The sequence below is a fragment of the Bidens hawaiensis genome, unplaced genomic scaffold, assembly GCF_021521415.1.
Source record: "Bidens hawaiensis isolate Kalapana, Puna unplaced genomic scaffold, B.hawaiensis_p1.1 tig00006905_1, whole genome shotgun sequence".
Lineage (NCBI taxonomy): Eukaryota > Viridiplantae > Streptophyta > Magnoliopsida > Asterales > Asteraceae > Bidens > Bidens hawaiensis.
Genome location: NW_027491471.1, coordinates 66,355 through 91,180, shown reverse-complemented (window position 1 = coordinate 91,180; position 24,826 = coordinate 66,355). Strand labels below are relative to the sequence as shown.

At 34.9% G+C, this 24,826-nt stretch overlaps 1 protein-coding gene across 1 annotated transcript; it reads left to right on the top strand.

Moving 5' to 3' along the window:
* The first annotated feature begins 626 nt into the window (after positions 1 to 626).
* LOC143633774 (auxilin-related protein 1-like) lies at positions 627 to 4,937 on the top strand. Its single transcript, XM_077102022.1, has 8 exons — positions 627 to 976; positions 1,562 to 1,742; positions 2,031 to 2,169; positions 2,455 to 2,552; positions 3,548 to 3,613; positions 3,725 to 3,814; positions 3,925 to 4,101; positions 4,776 to 4,937. The coding sequence occupies exons 1-8, from the start codon at positions 693 to 695 to the stop codon at positions 4,818 to 4,820; spliced, it is 1,080 nt and encodes a 359-aa protein (XP_076958137.1). The 5' UTR covers positions 627 to 692; the 3' UTR covers positions 4,821 to 4,937.
* Positions 4,938 to 24,826: the final 19,889 nt, after the last annotated feature.

The following is a 24,826-nucleotide window of genomic DNA, read 5'->3' as shown; positions in this document are numbered from 1 at the left end:
GTAGCCGGCAGTATGGTTTCCTGTGAACGCCCAAGCTAAACTTTAAAGCTAGTGTGGGCCTGGTTAAACAACATAGTGTGGCTAGAATTGGAGTTTCAATTTGAAAAGTGCGGTAGCTAAACAACAAAAAAGTCGTCGTTCTAAAAATAAAGCATGGTAGAAAAGTGTAGGGACTATTGTTGAGTTGTGTAATAGTGGAAGGTAAGTGATCCAGGTCATGATCACCATTCACCAAACGCGTCGTGGCCACCCAGCAACACCATTTCATTTCATCCAGGAGGGACGAAGAAAGAAAGAAGAGATCCAATTATTATTACAAATTTGTCGGTGGCCGGGTCATCATCTTCTTCTTCTTCTCTTCATCATCCCTCCTGAAATCATAATCATAATAATATTATTATTCAATGGATCAGTTTGGTGTTCTAGTGGAGAGTATCGGCTTCAAGGCCCACGGCAAATTATCCGCCCCCATGGCCGATTTGAAGAACACCAAACCTCCTAATAACAACACCACTTCCATTGGCTTCCCAGGAGACATCGGCGTCAATCAATCCAATGATCTCGATGTGCTTTTTGGATCTACTAATACAAAACCCCCAATTTCAATTTCTGATGATGTCTTTGGGGGTTTTCAGCCTAACAGTTCCACTAATTATAGTTATAATAACGATGATGGTGATGTGTTTGGGCTGATGAAGTCGAGTTCGGGTTCGGGTGATCATTTTGATGTGCTTGGGAACAGGGTTTCCCCTGTTGTGAAGACCAAACCTGTTGATGATTTGATTGGGAGTTTTGGTGGGATGGGGATTAATACCGGAGGAGGAGGAGGAGGAAAGCAAGCAAGCGGTTCGAATTATAATGCGAATGTGATGAAATCAAGTGGTTTAAAGAAGAGTCCAGTGAAAAACCAAGAAGCAGCTTCGGAACCCGCGGATCTGTTATCCGGTTTTGGTGTAAAAAGTTCTTCACTTAACGGGTATGTGATAATAGATTTTGTGTATTTGTTTGAATCGTTATGTGAGTGTCATTCAGAAATAATTTTTAGCTGAGCCTTAAAAATACATTTATATTACATAGTTGTTTTATTAGCTTGAGATAAATTGCATGCTTCTAGACTTTTAGTTTGATTTGGAAGTTATTAGGTTAATGCGATTATAGTTTCTAAATTTTGTTTGTTTTAAGTTAAACGCATCCGCTTCACACTGTGCATCAACGGATTTGTAAGATTTAAACTTATTTGTGGCTATTTGACTATAACTTTTTTTTTTTTTTTTTAGTATCTAAAGTCTAAACCATCCATTAGGGTTAAAGACGAGTAATATTCATTGGCGTTTTGTACTTTTTATAGAATATAAGATCACATCATTGATTGAAAGTTGATCTTTTCATTGTTCAAGGTTTATTTGTAAAAACAATATAAGAGATGAAGAAATAATGCAAGGTTTATTTGATAAATCGGTTTATATGTGAAACAAATGAGAGAGATGCAGCTTTTGGTTGTAAATAAAGCTTTAATCGGAGATGTGATCCTCACTTATTGATTTTTTTTATATATATACAGAAGGAAATCAGAGGCAAATACTGGTGTTCGATCTGCCAAATCATTTTCAGGTTCAGCAGATGACCTGTTTGGAATGTTTGAGACAACGCAAGTAAATGATGGAGCTTCTGATTATCTAGATTCCCTTTTCAGTTCAAGCACTCAGTCAAACACCGGATCAAACCAGAGCTTTACAACTGAGGTTTAAACAAATACTGTTTTGATTATGGGATTGTTTTAAATTTAAATAATATTTTTTGGATGATGAATTCTGAAGTAGCTGCAATGAAACTGGTTACCAAAGTGTATAATAAATTTACATAAACATATCTAGAGAGTTTTAGTTTCATTTAGAGCCCGTTTTATGCAGCTGATTATCTGATTTTTATAATCAGAACTACATAATAACTTTAAAAATGCATATTCGGATACCCCCCATGTGTCTGTCAGGTAAACTTGGGATTTTATACATACATGTTATGTGTTTCAGGATTCTGTGTATGATTCTTTATTCAACAGCAATGTTGTTCCTAAGAAACAGAACAAGGCTTCGTTAAACAACACAAAGCAGGCATCCTCAAAGCCAAATACTACCACCGACGACTTCTCTTATCTTTTTGGAATGGGAGGTAATATACTAGGCCTTTGTTTAGAAGTGGCAATTTTGACTCGTTTACATGCAAATGGGTTGACTTTGACTTTTTTAAACTCTATTGGGTAATGGGCTATGGGATTTAACTTTATAACTCAAAGGAAAACATGTCAAATGGGTTGAATGCATGTTCACGTGATGCATAAAAAAAACGTCCTAAATTGCTTTATTAACAAAAACTTGATTTTAGTTGGTTGCCATATCTATCTAGTACACTAATTAATTTTGGTTGTTATGTGTTTTTGTTTGTTATGTTGAAAAGTTGCCCCTACATCAGGAGAATTCCAGGAAATTGAAGGGGAAAGTGAAGAAAGACGAAGAGCTAGATATAACCATCACATGGCAACTCGGAAGCGAATGGTATATACTATATTCTGTTTCTTTAGTGCTAAATATTCTAGTATACTTTTAAGTGCTTATAATTGATTTTTTTTTTGTCTTTGTTGGATCATCCGGTTCAACATGCTGACTTGGCATGATGACGTATAACTTTCTTAGTTGTTTGACACTTCTTGTTATTTGACAGCGCTGATGTAATATTTCCACATCAGTGTTTTTTAAATAACTAAAAAATGCCAAATATTCAAGAAAACCCCTTGCTTATTCGGTTTGCATGTTACCAGATGACCTACCGAAGTAGATAAAAAGCCATCTTTTACTTTCCTCGAGACACAAAAGTTAGTAAAATCTGCCAGGCCCGGCTCTGAGAGCACAAAAATTTTTGGGCCGAAGGCGAAATTTTTTTTTGGGCTTTAAGTAAAAGGAGTATTTTGTTGGGTTTAAACAGTCTAATTTTTATATGGGCTTATTTGGTTATTATTTGGGTTGTGTAAAAACTTTTGTATAAAAAAAAGGTTAAACACATCTCAAGTGAGGATAGAACCCACAACCTCTTATTGTGAGTAATACCCATTTGGCACTAGACCAAGCTAGTGGTTATACAATTGTGTTTAAACATTAAATATACATACTGTTTTTAATAAAAACATATATAATTTTTTTCAAAAAAAAAAAAATTTCTGGCCTAGCGGGGTGTCGGGCCTGTGGCTGTCGACCACCCAGCCACACCCATGGGCCGGCCCTGAAATCTGCAAAAATGATTGATAATAAAATAAAAAATTATTTACAATCTTTAAAATATCACCATAAAAATGGAATAGAGATGATTAAATACATGAACCATCTTGCACATTTGGGCCCTTTATAATCAATGTTTCATTCCTTATAACAAGTGTAACGAGCATATGAATGACGCAATGTGATTCTATAACAAATATCTACTATAAATTACTGTAGCAAATGTTCACTTTGATTAATCGTTCTAAACCATATCATTTTACTTTATTTATTATTAGAATAATGCACTGGATGAAAAGAACAAGCGTGACCTTCAGGCTCAACAAGAACAAGACGAGAAGCATGTAAGTATCTATACGGTTATACCTGTTGTATTCTTATTTTGTATGAAATTGCTAGTAAGGTTTTATAATATATGCAACTGAACTATGAATACATTTACCATTAATTCTCAGAGGGTTGCTGCAACTCTAGATGGTGACATTAAGCGTTGGGCCGTAGGGAAAGAAGGCAATTTACGTGCTCTAATATCTTCATTACAACATGTATATTTATTTCCTAATTCCTATTATCATTTTGTTTATAACAGAAATATTTAAATTTCAAACACCTGTTTTATTTCTATAGTAAGTTATAATATATTGTTTTGATGCAGGTACTTTGGGTGGGAAGTGGGTGGCAGCCAATTTCATTAACCGATTTGATAACATCGACAGCGGTTAAAAAGGCTTATTACAAGGCAACGTTATGCGTTCATCCAGACAAGGTTCAGCAGAAAGGCGCTAGTGTTCAACAAAAGTACATTGCAGAGAAAGTTTTTGATCTTTTAAAGGTAAGCTGCCAGTACTATTAATGATAAAAATTAGTTGCACGGATAGTCCCTGCGCCTCATATTACAGTTTTGGCCCTTAATTTTGAGAAATTAAACGTTTAGGTCATTAGTTTTCACAAACGTTGTTTTGGTCCCTGAATTGGTGTTAATGTGTAATTTCTCGAAGTTAGTAAAACGTACTATGAGCAAAGCAGAGGGACTATCTGTGTAAATAGTTTCAATACTAATTAATGCAGTTTATGAAATTATCTTTCATTTAAAGAATAGTATGGTTTATTCTTGCTAGGGGTGCATGCGAGCTGAACCCAAGCTCACCTAAGCTTGAGCTCGGCTTGTTTATAATTTATCAGCTATTTAATAATTTTATTTATCTATATTTATAAACTTCTATTTGTATATAGCATAATATATGTACTATTTAATTTCTTCTATCATGCTTTTGTATTATGCAAGTATTTATTTTGTATTTTAAATAAAAGTTATATAAACAGTTGGCTCGTTTAAGCTCACGAGCTTAGTCAGGCCCAATATGTGACTATAAATATTAAGCTAGCTACCTTTAAATTCAAATGGACACAACTGAAATTTGGTAAAAAAAAAAAAGCTGGTAAACATGTTCTGACTACTGACTAGATGCTTTGAGTTTGAAAACCAAGTGTTGCTATTGATAACAGGAAGCATGGAATAAATTCAATGCTGAAGAATTCAAGAAACAATGATGTTTTACATTAAAAAAAGAACAGGTTTCAGGTGTATAATATGGAGTTGTTTTTGGAGTTGAGATTTATGTCATGTACTTGATGTATTCATAATTTATATATTTGCTTGTTCAAAAGTAGATTCATTCAATTGTCGTTGCTGTTGTATGTCGACACTTAAATTTGGGAAATTATTTATTTATATATAAACAAGTTCTATTACCGCAAATCATGGTATGCTGAACTAATATATGAAATTACTATGTTATTAACCTGTGTTCCGCATGAGTGGAAATATGGACGTCAATTAAACACATGTATACGTGCACACACATGTAGTTATCAATTTATATCGTTGAAGTTAATAATAATAAGGTATAATTTATATCGTTGAAGTTAATAATAACAGGGTATTACTAATATGAATATTAATGAAAGGGTGGTTGCATGACTTTAAATTGAAACTACATCAGTATACTTTTTGTGTTTTCTAAACTAAGGCAACATACAAAGACAAATTGAGTAACAAAATTTTATGATTCAATATAAGTGATTAGTTAAAAGCATACCATAATATTTAAAAAAAAACATTTAGCAGTACATATTTATATTGAAAAATCCAAGTTGTGATAGCTTTATCAAATGACTCTTTAAACTAGTTTTTATACCCGCTGCGTTGCGCCGAGACTACTGGCAAAACCTCAACGTTGAAACACGGGCGTTGGTAAAATCAAGATGCTAAGACGATGAGTTGACACGAATTTGGTCAGTATCGACTGCGTTCGTTATGATATAGACAACATTGGTAAAATTTGAGTGTTAAAACCCAAAAAATTATTTTTTCAAATTAACATATAAGAAAACAAAACATTTAAGATGACGCTTATTTGGTTGGCAAACTCGGGCTGTGGTAAAACCAAGCGTTTTGGTCCCCGAGCTAAAACTCGAAAAAATATAAAAATTGAGGTAGACTAACGGTCCGCCAAATGGACTAATACGGCACCAAATGGCTCAGTAGGCCACTTATGTTTATTATGGTAACTGAATTAAAAAAAACAAAATTCGTGGACTAATACGGTCTGCCAAGTGGCTCAATAGGCCACTTACGGCACCAAACTTTTTGTTTATAGTTTATATTATAGTAATATTTCCTACATAAAGTAGAATTAAAGTTAAGAATTTTTAGAGAGAATTGAATACCTTAGGGCTTAGACTTAACTTATTTAGGTCACATACCATAATGGTATTTCCCTTACATATTTTATTATTATTATTATTAGCTTTTATATTGCGGTTAAACTGTGACCTTTTTATTAATATTATTATAATTAGTAGTAGTTTTTATATAACTGTTAAACTTTGATTTCCTTTTTTTGCTTCATACACATGTTCTTAGAGCCGAGGGTCTCTCTGGAAGCCACCTCTTTATTCCTTTGGATAGAGGTACGGTGTGCCTACATCCCACCCTCCCCAGACCCTACCTATAGCTCTGCTGTCGGTGGGATTTTACTGGGTATGATTGATTGATTGATATTGATGTAAAATAATAACATTATTTTCCAAAAATATAGATTGGGCCAATGATAAAAATTATTTTTCAAACGCAAAATTAATCCGTCAAATACAAAATTATCCAACTCAAGATCCCATCTTTATAAGAAGCCTATGGCATTGATAAACACCTGAAGATCCAATTGAGTAAAACCATTCCATTTGCTTTCCAAAATATCAGTAGAGTCGGTGAAAACTCCAAATTAACTAAAAGAGTCGATAATCTAGCAAAATCTAATCAACCAGAAAGAAACAATTGTGACATGTGAATTCATTTGATTTAGAAGACGAATTTGCCTTCGACATCTAAAGTTTTTCATTATGCCCCAATGGAAACCAATTTATCAGTTGTAAACTTTCAACTCCAAATTTTTAACTTAAAAGTTAAACCTATTCAATTCTATTGTAACTAAAGTTTTGGAAGTGCCATAAAAATATATATTATAATGTTCACAAGACTTTTCAACATTAGAGGTGATGCAACCGTTTCCACCTACATCCATGAAGTTCTTCCTGTCTAGAGCAAGCTTCGATGCAACCTGTGCATCCAGCAGGAAGGCACGTAGGCCAGCAAAATAAAGACAGAGCTTTAGACTCACACTTGGTTAAAGCCTCTAAATACAAGAAAAACATTATATATAGATATATATTTAATTGGCTAGATATAAAAATGTTTATTGGTCTAGTGGTAAGCTTGTTTGCTGTTAACTTGTAGGTCACGAGTTTGAGAGTCATTATTAGCATTTTTTTTAACTTGTCGTAAAAGGGCCATAAAATCTCATTTCGATTTAGGCCTCCAAAATCGTTGGGCGGTCCCTGACATTGTCACACCCCAACCTAAGGCGGAAATGCTGGGGCGTGATCCGATTGCTCACAGCTCGAATATACTATCATAAATATAAATGATAATATCTAATTAATTATTTTATTCAAACAATACACACAATATCCAAATATAACAAAATATTCCAAATAAATAATTATGATTTCAAACAAACTTAAGCAGTGATTTTCTATTTTTCTTTGTTAAATCCTAAGGTCCTGTCTAAGTGTCCAACTTCAATCTTCAATATAAAGCAACCTGCATATACGTAGAAAATAAAAGAGTTTGTCAACAACACATGATGATCACCAGAATTTGGCACAACAAATATATATATGATAGATACATGATAAATGTTAAATACGCAAACCAACCTATGTGGTAATAATCAATCAAAGCGTAACAAACCATATACACAAAAATCTTGCTAGTCTGCCAATGAATCGTTGCCAAGCGAATCGGGCATTGATCATGATGACTAGAATTGTCGGTTTACCTTCGCCAAGCGAATCGGGCTCCGGTTACTAAGACGGTCGTATGATCATACTAATGAGCACCCTATACAAGGGAATACGATGGACCTCTCCAACAATGTAGAATATACACATAAGCAAATAGCAATTAGCAGATAGCATTTAATTGATATACATAGAATGATTATGTTTGCTAGTTTGTGTATATATATATGATAGAAAAATATAATAAGTACGCAAATATCTCCAAAACGTTAGAAAACACTAGATAAAAAGGGGAATGATCAAACTCACCTTAAATTAATGACAAGCAATTAATAAATGTGATTAAACGAGCTAACGAATAAGCGGGTCGTCCACTACATGTCGAACGATATAAACAATCAGAATCTGGAAGTTTGAGATATGATAATATAAGTAAAAACGAACTTGTTGTCACTGGAATCAATCCAAACTTGTTGTCACTGGTACTGACCAGAATACAAACAGCGATTCGGAAGTCGGGTTTTGGTCAGTAGTCTTAAAATTTCGTTACGAGAATAAAATTCTTCTGGACCAAACGTTGAATCCGATCAGAAGCATGAGAAAACGGATAGTCAAACAAGTTGACTATTTTGCCCATTTATCGAGTTTTAAACAAATTGACCAGTCAACACCCTTCAACCACCGAAATTGATTGAAGGTTATTGACTAGGAAATATATATAAACGATTTATATGTTTACAACTTACCCGGAAAGTAAAAGAATCAACCACAACGAAGAGTCAAAGGTCCAATTATAAGCAAAGTCAAACGAATGAACTTGTATCTTCAACAAATAAGCAAAAAACCAAAGAGTTTAAGAGAAGCAGAGGCAAGTGACAACTAGGGTTGTTATATTAGGGTATGAGAAAGTTTGTGGCAGAGATTAGATGATTTGTTTATATAGAAAGCTCAATAACGAACCATATTTAGTATATTTACTCGTTTAGGAAACCGAATATGTATTTAATGACTAAATCAAAAGAAATAAGTTGTAGATTTCATGCATGATCAGTAATCTATGGATATGGACTTGTATTTTAGTTAATATCCTTTTCTTGGACCTTACTGAACTTGACTTATGCCTAAAATAAACGATTTTAAACCAAAAACGAACTAGGAAACGAAATTGGACTCAAGGATCTGCACAGTACCACCATCGCGTCGCGTGGCCAAGATGGGGTAGCCCATCACGCGGCGCCCCGGTCTATGGGAGGTCAGAATTTGGTTTTTGACATAATTAGTCCCTGAAGTTTGTTTATTGGTTAATTATTGAACTTTGTGATGAAATAAATAAGAAATGAACATTATATAAACTAGGTGGGGTTTAAAGTGAACATAGGAAAGTAAAATACCTATAATTACTTGATTTTTGGTTAACAACAAAGATCTAAAAATTTTTTTGGGTCGGGTTAAACATACACGAATACAGGTTTGGAAAATCCGAAATGTTACAAACATCCAGTTTGAGATTATGAGCAAGCAAAGTATTTTCGAAGTAATAGACGATAAAAGTGTGCTAAATGAGTTGTATTAATGGGTTGTTAGGTCAAACCCCCAACACAAGCCCGAAAATCATGTCAGGCACGTGAACCTAAACACGACTTGAATAATTCACAAGTTGACATGAATACGACCTGTTTAACCCGCATTTTTTTGGGCATATTAACGATTCAAAATTACAAAATTATGACAAAAACTATAAATGTAAACAAAATGGTTTTGTTTATGTTATAAAAGTAAAAAAATACACTTTGGCATGATCTGTTTAGCATTAATTTTTTTTCAAAAATTTTTTTAGTAAATATAATATCAAATTTATAACTAAAAATAAATGTATTTAAAACAATTGTGTTTAAATTATGAAAGTTAATGTTAATTGTTCTTTTAACTCTTAAAAAATTTAAGTTGACAACAAAACACATTTTATTTTTGTTTTTGAATAAATGGGTCAAACAGGTTAACTCAAACACAACCTGTTTAGCAAAACATGTTAAATGGATCAACCTGACCCCACTTGACCAAACTCAAACCCGTGAATTTTGGTATCTGGTGTCATAATTTTACACCCGTAGTAATACAGTTATAACGTACCGTATAATAATGGAAAATAAACTCTTAAATGTAAAAGTAGGACTGACCATGGTTTTTCTTATTATAGGCACTGGTGCAAACTTGAAGTATATTATAACTGCAGAAAATATAAACAAGTTGTATTAATTATAGCAAATCATGGTATGCTGAACAAACATATAAAATTATATGGTAATGGCAGAAAATTAACAGAAAAAATTGTAAATTAACGGTAATGGACTTTGTAGCAAAACCGGTTCCATGAAACCTGTTGGATCGATTTTAAACTTGATTTGCCAGTTTATACTATACTGGTTTGAGATTCTAGCAGTTAAATCTGGTTTCTCAAAACTAACCGTTTAAAGCCATATTTTTCAAAAAGCTAGTTCATGGCCGATAAAACAGCATAAATTAGTGGCCCTTTATTTTGCCGTTCATTTGTTAGTATTGAATGTGTTAGCTTAGCTTAATCATACCGATCAAAAACACCATATATAGTCTCTTAAAATAAAGCGTTGTCTAGTAACAACTAACACCAACATTCGAATGTCATAATCTTTCGTCGTGGTTGAATCTTTGTCAACCGACTTATTAAACCTAAAAAAGGAACCTGGAGATTTGGCAACATTACACTTTGTATGAAATGTTGAACGGCCCAAACAAAGCTCGATAGAAGAAATGTGGTGCATTTTTAGCTAGAGAAGATGGCAGGCAATATGAATTTGAAAAAGCAAATTTGTATTCCAACTCCAAGGAGGTGAAAGTTGATCCGGCTTGGGAACATCGAATGATGACAGCATTTGACATTTCAAGCAATGCATGGTTTGTGATAGAATGGCAAAATACGTACGTGACTCAAGCAACAATGTTGAGCACTAGATTTCTAACAAGGACGACGATGGCGATTATAAACGTCAAAAGTACTACCAAAACGACGATGACAAAAATACCGATTTTTAAGTAGAAATGTTTATTATTGTCTAGGTACTATAGGGCATGGGTCACTTTTTATTTAAAAAAAAAAGAATAAAGTAAACACTAATGTTACTCTCGTTAGTAATGAGCTCGTTAGTAATGAGAAATATTAAAGTAGTACAATAACATTTACAAAACGAATAAACTAAATATAAAATACGATTTTTATTTCATATTCAAAATTGATATGCTCCGATGTCTTTAGCGGGTTTTTTAACGGGTCTTCATGAAGTATCCTTATCTTGTTTCTTCATCACATTTGGTCTTTGACTAAGCACCTTGACTATCATAAAAAACAAACGAAATATTGACGGTTGTGGCTGAGGATTCGTATTCAACACGGGTCCCTTAAAACAGATTTTGCGCCTCTATTTAGAAAGCGCGTCTGACTCCCAGGGTACGACAGCCAGCCGAAGCAGTACTGGGGAAGGCTACATGCCCAAGGCTACACCGGATACCTTAGTGTGCTAGAACTTGGTAATATAAAGATGAAGTTTAGAGAGCTTTCCTCTCCCATATTTTTTGAAAATGAAATAAGCTTTTTTTTATAATCATCATTTGTGTTCCAAAACTTCTCTTCTTTCACTTCTAGGAAAATTTATACAAGAACAACATGCATGAGTGAAAGGTCTCGCTTAGTTTGAGATATAAACTCTAATAAATCTTATCAAGTAACATAAATAAAACTCTACTCAAGAGTTTATTTTTACTTCACCATATCAAGAATTTCATTAATAATTTCACTAAATAAAATATCCATTCATCTTACATAAATTTCCAACAATCCCCCACATGTCTGGAGATTGACCAAAACACACACAAGATATCCAATGAAACCTCGACAATTGAGTATTGCTGGATAGGTAAATGTTAGCTTTGAACCTTCCTTTGTGAAGTATACTTAGTCTCCTAGCGGTTAGTAGACGCAATGTCCTTGAACAAACCCCATTTGTGTAGACGACAATACGCTTCACACAATACTCTTCCTAGCCAAGCACATCCCCTCATAGTCGTGTCCATTATGGTCTTGAAACGCTAGCCTGGTTATGTGAAAGCTCTAGGAATTGCGCACTCCACAATTTCATTCAAAGCGACCCCACTTTTCTTTCATATAGGTGATTATCCACAAATCATTAAAAGCATTAAGGTTATAATTATTTTACACAAATCATTCACCGTATATTATGCTTAGCCTCACAACATGTCACTGTTGTTATAGGAAGAGACTAGGAAGTAATTAGACTCCCTTTATAATTTAGGAGGATATATATATATATATATATTAGCTTATGTGCCAATTTATATATAAGTTATGCCCCCACAGTGACCAGCCTTAGATATATAATTAGGTTGTCCTATTGAACTTAGATATTGGGATCTCTAGTCAACTAAGTTAGGTTTTCCTTTTATATATATTCCCTTTTTCATGGGCTTTAGTCTCATTCTACAAATTGATATCTACTAAACCCTCAAGTTGTTGGATCCATAATATTATCTTTGACTTTGTCTAGTCACTACAGATAACTTGCGTAGTTAAGATCAGTTTTCATGATGTGTTCTTAACTTATTAGTTAATTTTGCATATTATTAACTTTCTAAGACTATAACCACAGTGGCCACCTGAATCTGGTTATAAAATTTGTCTCTGTAAGATACACTTATCATCAAGACAAATACATCTCCATATGCACTACGACCTTTTTGTCCTCTAATTAGTCGTGCGCTTGCAATGTTAAATTGTTTTCCAATAATCCTCAATGCTAAACCTTCCAAATTTAAATGCAAGAAACCTCTACATTTAAGTGCTATTGGATAACATTATCCAACTTTCGAATGGGGGGTAAAGAAAGGTCTTCCTTTCTACACAAGATTGATAAATCATATCAATTATCATTTCTACATACTTCTAAAGAGCAGTTCCCCCCACATTTCTTGCATTTTAATATAGTTTGTTTAACTTTGCTTATAAAGACAACTCGACACTCATGATTTGAACAAGACCATATCTTTGTATCAGTGAGTTCATCAATGCTTACTAACTAATAAAGTAACACATGCCTTGGTGTTAGCTTCCACCACTTGATAAAGTTTAAGCTAAACTTGTCATAAGGTTGTTAACAAACCATTATAAATCTAGAAGGATTATAAATCACCATCTAGAACATACATAAAAAGTTGAGGTCTTCTGACGATCCTCATAAGTTATATCATTTCCTTAGATTGAATAAAAACCCTCTTTAAATTTGTTTGTACACAAATTCATTCTTGTGTTGTGAATGTTTTACATTAATTAGTCTATGCAAAGCACCACAATTAACAAGTATTAGTTTAGTATGCTTTAGACTACAAGTAATAAATAACTGCCGTTTCTTTCGGTACGTTAATATTCAAACGATCCACCTCCAATCCGGTTTCATATGATGTGGTTCCAATATGATCGCACCTGCTCATATTGGTTCAGATTATTTCCATTCAAAACTGGTTGGCATTCATATGTGTGTAGGGATGAGCATTTGGTATTTGGTATCGGTACCGAAATTGGTACCGATTCGGTACCGTTACTGGTTGGCATTCATATGTGTGTAGGGATGAGCATTTGGTACTTGGTACCGGTACCGAAATTGGTACCGATTGGGTACCGTTGGTACCGAATCGGTACCAAAGTTTTGAGTTTCGGGATCGGTACGGTACCGGTATTTCCCGAATTTTTACCTTCAATACCGGTACCGTACTGGTACCGAACCGAATATTTCCATACCGGTACCGGTACCAATATTTGGCGATTTTCGGGATCGGTATTTTTGGTACCGGTCGGTACCGGTACGATACCAAGCTCATCCCTATATGTGTGTAGACATCCATCATATTGATGTTGGGCATGGTAACTATTCAAGAATTGGCTGTGGGCGTTCTTGATGAAATTGGCCATTTTTTTTAAAACTAAACGTCGACATTTTTTGATAAAATGATGGTTTTGGATTAAATGATTTTTTACCAAGGTGACTTCATATAATCTCGCTAAGTTTAGCATTGATCATGTGAATTAACTTCGTAAAATTTATTTATACGGGTTGTGTCAACATTTGATCGAATATATGTATTTATATGGTGTTTACTTGAATTTGGTGAAGCATTCATTAATTTCGATAACGTAAATGTTATACAATTACAATCAAATAATAAATAAAGACTTTTAAGTTATCTAATATCCCCCCTTCAAGCTGAGCGGTGGCGGTCCGATGTGAAGTAAATGACGAAATTGTTGAAATTGAGTAGTAGGAAGACTCTTGGTGAATATATCTGCCACCTGAAGCTTGGTCGGGACAAATGACGTTTGTGAATATATATATATAAATTTGGATAAAAGTTCCACACAAATCGGGTTTTAAAAATAGGTTTTCACCTACAACTAAACCACACACGAAAGGCAAGTGTACCTATCGTTTGTAATAAAGTGTCGGCAAGAACCGAGTGTCAATCCATGGATACAGTAATTTTCTAGTACTAAATCTTTGTAAATGACTAACCGAACAAAGAAATCTTAATTTGAGTTTTTAACTAACTAAACTAGCATACAACAAAGCAAGTAAAAATACAAGAAACAATCAATCCAACAAAACTACCTAGACATGCATCCACTCTACCAATGTGATAAAATAGCAATGATATGGTAAACATCATGAATCTAAACATAAATACTAGATTACAATCAAGCAACCTAATACTAACAATTAATCATCATGATGGGTTTTCAATTAAGAATTAAACATAGACTAACTTGTTTGTCAAAACAACAAAGTCTCATAATCAAAGGAAAGCTAGCATGAACAACATTCTAACCACCTAAAATTACACTAAATTAGCTAAACTCATGAATTAAACATCAACTTATGAAACTTTAACTAGCAAGTCATCACCAAGTCAAGAATCATAACAACACTCATCAATTTTACAATATCAAGTGTAGGGTTCCATGCTCATCAATAATATTATAACCAAACTAATCTTTACTAGGCATTCCTAACTTAGCAATGTAAACAAAGAAACATGAACATTCAACGTTTACAAACATCTAGAACATAGTTTTCCAACATGAATGCCTAAACATTTGTAAGACTAACAAGGTATGCAATTCTAACAAGCATTAACACCATCAATATCAACTCATAACTTCAACATTTCCTTGAAAGAAAACCAAATTACCATAACCATACATAGATAAAAATCACAATAGTAAAAGCTTCAACAATGTCTAGATAGTAAAGGTCTTAGCCCATAAGGCTTAATACAACTACAATCAATCTAAAAATAAGCTTACAAAACATGCTCTTAAACATAGAAACACAAACCAAAATCAAGAAAGGATTAAAGGATGGAATGATGAATCTTATGTTGGTGAAAGCCTCCAACAATACCCTAAAAATGCTGCACTTGGTTGAGAGAAAATCCCCAAGACTCCACACTTGAAATGAGGATAATGGAGGTGTATTTATGCATTCTGGACGTCTGACACGGGCAGGTGCACGGGCCCGCATGGCCGTGCCTATTTGTGGAAAGTCAACCATTGGCTTTAATATGACCAAAAAATCAGATTTCTCTGTTCTGGCACGGGCTGGCACGGGCATGCACGGGCTTGAACGGGCTGGTTATTTTGACTTTTTTCAGCATTAGATCATGCACTGGCTTGCACTGGCACATTTCCTGGTTGGCACGGTCCCATGCACGGGCCGGCATAGGCGTGCAGGTCTGGCAGTTTGCTGTTTTTGCCTTCGCAATGCCATCTTTTCATGTTTTCTTTGTCGGGCTGGCACCCGGAACTGCATATTCACAAATAACTCAAATAAGTACCTAAAATAATGAATTTGCATAGAGTTCGGGATAAATATGAAGATAATTCGATGTAATAAGATGCACACTTTGTGTTACATCAACAAACTTAGTGTATAACTTTCCAGAAGTCACAAGCTCGCGTATAAAATGGTAATTAAGATCAATGTGTTTTTATCCTTTTATGTGAGACTGGGTTTTGCGAAAGAAATAAAGCACTGGGATTGTCACAGAGTATAGTTTGACGATCAGGTGGTAAAGCATGAAGTTCATGCAACAAGTGTGTTATCTAGACAATTTCTGCAGCCGTACCATAGCACGATATTCAAATTCATAGCTAGAGCGAGCAATGGTGGGTTGTTTATTTGCACTCCATGAGATTAGATTACCTCATAAGAAAATAGAGTAACCATAAGTTGACCGACGGGTCTCTGTGCATCTTGCCCAGTCAGCGTCGGAGTAGCCAAGAAAGGAAGTGTGAGAAGGCTGGGTATAATGTAAGCCAAATGCTAAGGTTCCCTTAAGGTAGCCGAGAATCCGTTTAACCTCCTGATAGTGAGCAATGGTAGGTGCATGTAAAACTGACTGACTTGATTGACAGCATAGGATATGTCTGGATGGGTGATGGACAGGTATTGTAGGGCACCGACAATGGAACGATAATGAGTTACATCGGGAAATAGTGTCACACCCCGACTTCGGGCTTGGGTGTGACGCCCGTTAGTTGGTATTCGTTTTGAAAATATATCAGAGTTACGGGTTTGTTTTAGCGGAAGTCTTTAGAATAATATTTTTGTAATAAAATAATGGGTTCAACTACCCATTTCAATATTTGACAAACTATGAGGGGAAGCCTTTTTAATAAAATATTTATAAAATGTCGGGTAAGAATAACCGGTTGATATTTCAAATGCCTGTATTTGGAAAATATAAATCATTAATAATATTCTGAATAAAATATCTGATCCATCAGATCACCTCTAATGAATATGTCTCCAATCTTCTATCTATCTTGCCAGTCAGTCTATTCTTTACAGTTTTCCTAAAATGTGGGGAAAAATACGCCAGCACACAGCCGGTGAATGACGCTGACTCAATAATACCAGTGCGTAAACAATAACAATGCCTTTGTGACAATACTCATTAGGCACCCAACTCAATTGGGTTAAAATTACCCTAAGTACATGTACAATTAATCATATACACAATATCATTTCTCTGAATAGTCCTGTAGCCTTCCAGAGGCATGTTTAATGATATGCATGGCCTCAGGGAACTCCGAGTCACCATGTAAGTATGGATCCAGAAACATGTATACTCTTAATCTATGTATGCCCGTTTCTTATTATTGCAACACAAAGTTTTAAGGATTCGTAAATCCTACGTAAACAGTTCAGACTCTAAAAGAGTTGTAAAATCTTAGGGCGTATTCACCTTTTATGATTGTAATCAGTTTCTGACACTGATTCCTGTATATTGATCAGTTTCTTTTACTGACCCCTATATGTAAATCAGTTTCTATTACTGATTCCTGTTTCTATTTCCAGCTTTCAGATTGATTGTTGTTATCTCGGACCTATAGTACGAGAATAGCATTTGTATAAATATCTAGATCTATGATCTAGCTTCAGACCCCGTAGTCTGTTTTGTATAGCTGTAACCTTGATATTTTATTTGTTTGTACAAAACATGTGTACATTTAGTCCCTTTGTTTATTTATTAATTATATCAGGTTTCTTCTTCAGGAAGAAACATTTATACTAGGTTTCTTCTTCAAGAAGAAACATTACTTTAAATATAACATGTGTGAATGAATAGTATCTTTCTTAATCATTAAGAAATACTATTTTTTTTAACTATACCCTTTGTATATAAATGATTATGTTTCTTAATCATGAAGAAACTATATTAACTATAACCTTTGCTTATGAAAAGCTATATTATATTTAACAGTGATCAAGGTTTGGGCTAGACCCCCGACTATGGTCTAAGCCATAATAATAAAATAATAACTTAATCAGAACCCCTACCTTGGAGTTAGTTATCTAAGGCTGATCGAGCGGCACTTCTACTCTATATCACACACTACTGCTTAAACCGTCAGAGCTTCGGAGCTTAGCACGTTCCACAAGACATGGCACGATTCCCGAGACTAAGTGTGTGAAAATGTGTGTTTTCTGTGTGTGCTGGAATGTGCCGAACACCCTTCTATTTATAGCTGAAATGTTGCAACTTCGCGTATCGCAAAGCTGCTTCGCGTATCGCGAAGATGCACTAGCTATGCTGAGTCACCGCGTAGGCTTGCCACATGTCATTACGGCCTACCACGTGTCTCCACGTGTCACGGATGCATACATGCAACTTCTTGTATTGCGAAGATGCTCCAAAGTCGGTTCAAGTCTTTTGTCTTTCGCGTAGCGCGAAGATGTTGATGCATGATCCTTCGCGATGTGCGAAGATGCAAGTTTCAGATTTTTCATTTTTAGTCCTTTCACTATCGAAAAATATAAAGCGGCCCTTACGCGGTTGGCGGCGATGCGAGCGTGTGAAGTGCAAAGTGCGCCATCAAAATGGCACATTACGCCCATCGCCCGAGTCCGAGTTCGTGTCCGTGCGCGTGCGCGTCTGTTGCTTCGCACCCTCCGCTAGGACTATGGAGAATGGTTAGCCACATTAAAACATTTCTATGGAAACTTGCTTCCTTATAAAGAGCTTCCATTTCTTTGTGTGTTTCCATGTGGGATAAAAATTCCATTCCTTATTATACTCATGTGGAATGCTTCCACTTTCTTTCATCTTTCCATGTGGGATGAAAATTTATCTTACTTCCTTAAGATAAGATGCTTTCTTTTTCTTATCTTATTTTTTTCCATTACTTGTCTTTGTAATTATTTTTAAATCCTTCAACTTTCAAAGTTGGCAACTTTAGTCCAAAATAAATATGGGTTTTTCCTAGATGTTACAACCTCTCCACCTTAGAATGAATCTCGTCCTTGAGATTCGCTTGTCTTAGGTTTGGATGTTCTTACTTTGTCATGCTGTGATTAGATTCTTATCTAATCTGATTCTTGTTTTTATCTCCCAATGCAGAATGATTGAAAATTCTCAGATCTGTGCTAACTTTACATCTTATATGATGTAATTAGTTAATAGTTCAGAATATCATAAGTAATTGTAAATTGCTAAACACAGTGGCCAGTTGTGTTTAATTATTTACCTTACCTTTCATATTCTAAACATTTACCAATATTAGCTTTATTGCTTCTTGGATTCGATCTGTCGAATCATTTCCATCTCTTGATTCTTATTATTTGTATTTCTTACGTCATAACAGTACCTTTGTACTTTTGAGCAATCATATCTGATATGCTATACAATCGTGTCTCTTAAACATTCTCGAGTTCCTTTGACTTTTTGATCAATCTTTGTTGATCATTCCATTAATAGTATTTCTCAGAGATTTCTTTTCAATGATATACTATCTTTGCATATTTTGATATCTCATGACATTAGTGATATTCAGAATCCTTTCCCTCAGTATGTTATTAACCTATAGGCTCGCATAAGTAGCTAGATGGTTTTTCTTGATTAATCAGTGGACTTTAAGTCTATTTCAGTTCGATAAACTTGTGGCAGTAGACTCATGGTCTGATCAGCAAACTTTTAAGTTTGATCTAGTTCAACAGACTCTTAGGTTTAACTAACCTTCATATAGTTTATAGTCATTTTATATTTACATATGATGTTTAATATGGTACGTCTTGGCCTAATATAGATAATCCACCCACCCAACTGGATGAATCTATCAGATGATAAACTAAATTAGCATGTTAATCAGTTTTGAATGTCAGCTTTAATTTCAGTCACTCTCGTCTTTCAAGCATTCTTGTGTATTGACAAGATCTGTATGTTAATATTTTATTTAGAACAGAGGAAATTTAAATACCCTTTTTCAGTTTACAAAACTTCTCATTTCAAAACGAGTTACAACTTTAATGTACAGAAATTAACTATTCTATCTGACATTCCCTTGATATTTGTTTGCTCTTGTCTTTGATTATTGTCAGATATTTCTGATTTCTTCTGACATTAGTGTCAGTCTTAATTAGCTTTTCTTTTCTGGCAGTTTGTTTTGAAGTGGCCCGTTTCTCTACATATAAAACTATTCCTGATTTCTTGCGGCATTTTGTATTGTGTGTCCTTCCCTGTTGCAGTATGCGCACTTATCTGTGCCTTCTCGTCGACATTTTCCAGAATGTTTTCTTCCACAAGTTTTACAAGTGGATTTTGGAGTATTTCCTTCTTTTTCTATTTCCTTGAAATCTTTCAGTTTATTGATTTCTTTTTCTTCTTTCTTTTCTTCTTCTTGATTTCTTATCATACTATTGATCAAGTATCCAGCTACTTCCATGGCCGACTCAATTGTTTGCGACATATTAGCTCTTATTTCTCTTGGTAATCCATATATATACCGTGTTATCTTATTATATTCCGGAGTAACCAGATGTGGAACCAATTGGCAATATTCAAGGACTTTAGTATTATATTCCCTGAGATTGTTCCAACAACCTTGTGATTCCATAACTGAGTTTGAATCCGATCCATCTCATGGAGTGGACAATATTTCTTTATAACGAGATCTTTGAATTTTTCCCAGCTTAGATTGTACATTATTTCTCTTCCCCTTATTCCAAATCAAGGTATTCCACCATTCAAGATCTTCTCCCTTGAACATTTGAGAAGAATATTGGATAGCTTCTTCGTTTGTACACTTGCTAACATAGACAATTGCTTCTTGTTCCTCTAGCCATCTTAGAGCGACTATAGCATCTTTGTCTCCATAAAATTCCTTAGGTTTGTAAGCTTGGAAATTCTTAAAGTTGCATCCTATTTGATGCTTCAACATCTTTCGGGGTTTGTTTCTTGAGTTATTGTCAGATGCAGAGCTATCATAAGCTTCTTTCTTTTTACTTTTACTTTCCTTATCAGGTTTTGGTTGGATTTGATTGATAGAATTATCCTTGATAGCTTCTTGTATCATTTTCTGGATTTCATCTTTATAATGGGCGGGAATTTTATTGGAAAGATTGTTCTGAGAGTTTGCATTTTCTTCTCTTGACATACTACAATAAAATTTTCAAGATAAGTTCAACATTCGAGGAATTTAGAACATATCCTTTATTTATATTATTGTAGTTTACAGAAGTGCACAATATTATCATTAGTTACACTTGTTACAACTACTACAGTTCTTATTATCTATTTCTTCCAGCAGACAATCAATTTCTTGATTTTACTATCCTTTTTGGTATTCCCAGTTGTTTCATTTTCTTTTCCTTTTTTTTTTCCTTCTCCTTCTCTGCTTCCATCTCTATATCGTTGAGCATTGCTTCGGCTATTCTTGTAACATCGATTTCATAACATGTTGAGTCATCTCTGATGTATAATCCTTCATAATCTGTGCTCCGCTGTTCATTTTGAGGATGAGCAAAGTAAGGATCTTGATTCATCGAATAATTGAAATATTCCTGCCCCTGAGGATTTTCTTCTTGATCAGTCATTATTCCCTTTCCCTTTGACTTTATTGATCTCTGGGATCCACTTGATCTTGTTCCCTGCACTTCTTGTCTTCGCATGATATGGGCTAGTGGAATGTTGGAATCAAATGAATCCGAGTTTTCCTCCATTGAGGTCTGATATGAGTCTTTACTACTAGATATGAGGATTGGGAGTAAGGCTGTTCCAATACACCATTTTCCTTTACCTGATCAAGGTTGATATGATCCTTGGCTGGATTGACGATCAGACATCTGTACGATGTTAGATGGGGAATAGAATCGCGTTCCTATCTTATCTGTAACAGTTATTATTCAGTGATTGTATTTTAGATACTTTTTATTAAGTACCTATTTTGTTTGGACCAGTACACGTGTAGGATTAAATCCTATCCGTATCATATTTAATCATTCAGTGATTATATCAGTTGATATTCATGATTGAATACAAATGTTTTCAGTATAACCATATTTCTGATCAAAGCCTAGGTAATAAGTATACCTAATTCGCTAAGATCGATGGCTCTGATACCAACCTGTCACACCCCGACTTAGGGCCAGGGTGTGACGCCCGTTAGTTGGTATCTGTTTTGAAAATATATCAGAGTTACGGGTTTGTTTTAGCGGAAGTCTTTAGAATAATATTTTTGTAATAAAATAATGGGTTCAATTACCCATTTCAATATCAGACAAAATATGAGCGGAAGCCTTTTTAATAAAATATTTATAAAATGTCGGGTCAGAATACCCGATTGATATTTCAAATGCCTGTCTTTAGAAAATATAATTCATTAATAATATTCTGAATAAAATATCTGAGCCATCAGATCACCTCTAATAACTATGTCTCCAATCTTCTATCTGTCTTACCAGTCAGTCTATTCTTTACAGTTTTCCTGAAATGTGGGGAAAAATACGTCAGCACACAGCCGGTGAATGACGATGACTCAATAATACCAGTGTGTAAACAATAACAATACCTTTGTGATAAAACTCATTAGGCACCTAACTCAATTGGGTTAAAATTACCCTAAGTACATGTACAATTAATCATATACACAATATTATTTCTGTGAACAGTCCTGTAGCCTTCCAGAGGCATGTTTGATGATATGCATGGCCTTAGGGAACTCTGAGTCACCATGTATGTATGGATCCAGACACATATATACTCTTAATCTGAGTATGCCCGTTTCTTATTATTGCAACACAAAGTTTTAAGGATTCGTAAATCCTACGTAAACAGTTCAGACTCTAAAAGAGTTGTAAAATCTTAGGGCGTATTCACCTTTTATGATTGTAATCAGTTTCTGACACTGATTCTTGTATATTGATCAGTTTCTGTTACTGACCCCTGTATGTAAATCAGTTTCTATTACTGATTCCTGTTTCTCTTTTCAGCTTTTGGATTGATTGATTGATTGTTATCTCGAACCTATAGTACGAGAATAACATTTTTATAAATACCTAGATCTATGATCTAGCTTCAGACCCCGTAGTCTGTTTTGTATAGTTGTAACCTTGATATTTTATTTGTTTATACAAAACATGTGGACATTTAGTCTCTTTGTTTATTTATTAATTATATATCAGGTTTCTTCTTCAGGAAGAAACATTTATACTAGGTTTCTTCTTCAAGAAGAAACATTACTTTAACTATAACATGTGTGAATGAATAGTATCTTTCTTAATCATTAAGAAATACTATTTTTATTTAACTATACCCTCAGTATATAAATGATTATGTTTCTAATCATGAAGAAACTATAATTAACTATAACCTTTGCTTATGAAAAGCTATTATATTTAACAGTGATCAAGATTTAGGCTACACCCCCGACTATGGTCTAAGCCATAATAATAAAATAATAAATTAATCAGAACCCCTACCTCGGAGTTAGTTATCTAAGGCTGATCGAGCGACACTTTTACTCTATATCACGTACTACTGCTTAAACCGTCAGAGCTTCGGAGCTTAGCACGTTCCACGAGACCTGGCACGATTCCAGAGACTAGGTGTGTGAAAATGTGTGTTTTCGGTGTGTGCTGGAATGTGTCGAACACCCTTCTATTTATAGCTGAAATGTTGCAACTTCGCGTATCGCAAAGCTGCTTCGCGTATCGCGAAGATGCACTAGCTATACTGAATCATCATGTAGGCTTCCCATGTGTCACTACGGCATGCCACGTGTCTCCACGTGTCACACATGTAGACATGCAACTTCGCGTATCGCGAAGAGGCCTGATCTGCAGCTTCGCGTATCACGAAGATGCTCCAAAGTCGGTTCAAGTCTTTTGTCTTTCGCGTGGCGCGAAGATGTTGATGCCTGATCCTTCGCGATGCACGAAGATGCAAATTTCAGATTTTTTATTTTTAGTCCTTGTACTATCCAAAAATATAAAGAGGCCCTTATGCGGCTGGCGGCGATGCGAGCATGCGAAGTGCAAAGTGCACCATCAAAACGCTACATTACGCCCGAGTCCGAGTCCGAGTCCGAGTCCGTGTCCGTGCGCGTGTGCGTCGGGTGCTTCACACCCTCCGCTAGGACTATGGAGAATGGTTAGCCACATTAAAACATTTCTGTGGAAACTTGCTTCCTTATAAAGAGCATCCATTTCTTTGTTTGTTTCCATGTGGGATGAAAATTCCATTCCTTATTTATACCCATGTGGAATGCTTCCACTTTCTTTCATATTTCCATGTGGGATGGAAATTTATCTTACTTCCTTAAGATAAGATGCTTTCTTTTTCTTATCTTATTTTTTACCATTAGTTGTCTTTGTAATTATTTTTAAATCCTTCAACTTTCAAAGTTGGCAACTTTAGTCCAAAATAAATATGGATTTTTCCTAGATATTACAAATAAATCATCTGTAGAAACAAAAGAAACATTTGTGCTAAGAGGTGTGATAGTAGACTGTCGCTATCTAGTCAAAAACAAGTAAATTAGTGTCCTAATCACCTAAGAAAGCTAGGGTAAGTAGGGTGTCGAACCACGAGGAGTATGTGGTCAGTGTGAAGTGAAATTAATTCCTAAACTTATGACGTAACTTAGTTAACAGTGCTGATCACAGTAGCCAATGGATTTGGGTTTCATACTAAACGAGCAATTAATCAAGTATTCTATCAGTCAAACAAAGCAAATCACACCCGGGAATCCAAGTAAGCAATCTAACAGCAAACTCATGCAACTTAACAGACAAACTATCTTGTGTCAACTACATATTAACTAACCGGTTAAACCTTAGGCATCCACGCTCGCTAACACATGGCACTGGTTATCAAACGGTCCCTGCCAGTGTGACTCAACTAAGGGCAAATGTATGTTTCTCGCAATTAATATGTCAAAACAATCCTACGAGCAATTATTATAGCAACCGACAAACTAATCGTTCTGATCGAAATAAACCTAAACCGACTAATTGTACGAACATACTAAACATCAATACTCATAGATTAACACAAAGACAATTAAAATTAGTTGTTCTAGTACATGAGAAATAAACTGAAAGATTACAAACTATACATCCCGGGTATGACTCGAAGGGTCTAGCCGCGTCTCGGCATCTCTCGGTCTTTGATTACGATGATTTGGATCATATCTATGGCCTTGAGATGATTGAGAAGGATGGTAGGCTGCTCTCCTTCTCTAAAAATGCTCTTGAAACTGAATAATGGCGTCTAGGGTCATCAAAACGAAATATAAAATCAAAACCCTAACTTTCACG

Bases quoted from the DNA above. Each gene is read 5' to 3' on its own strand.
- LOC143633774 (XM_077102022.1), top strand. From the start codon at position 693: ATGAAGTCGAGTTCGGGTTCGGGTGATCATTTTGATGTGCTTGGGAAC. The intron at 1,743-2,030 runs GTTTAAACAAAT...TATGTGTTTCAG, and splicing joins ACCAGAGCTTTACAACTGAG to GATTCTGTGTATGATTCTTT. The intron at 2,170-2,454 runs GTAATATACTAG...TATGTTGAAAAG, and splicing joins TTATCTTTTTGGAATGGGAG to TTGCCCCTACATCAGGAGAA.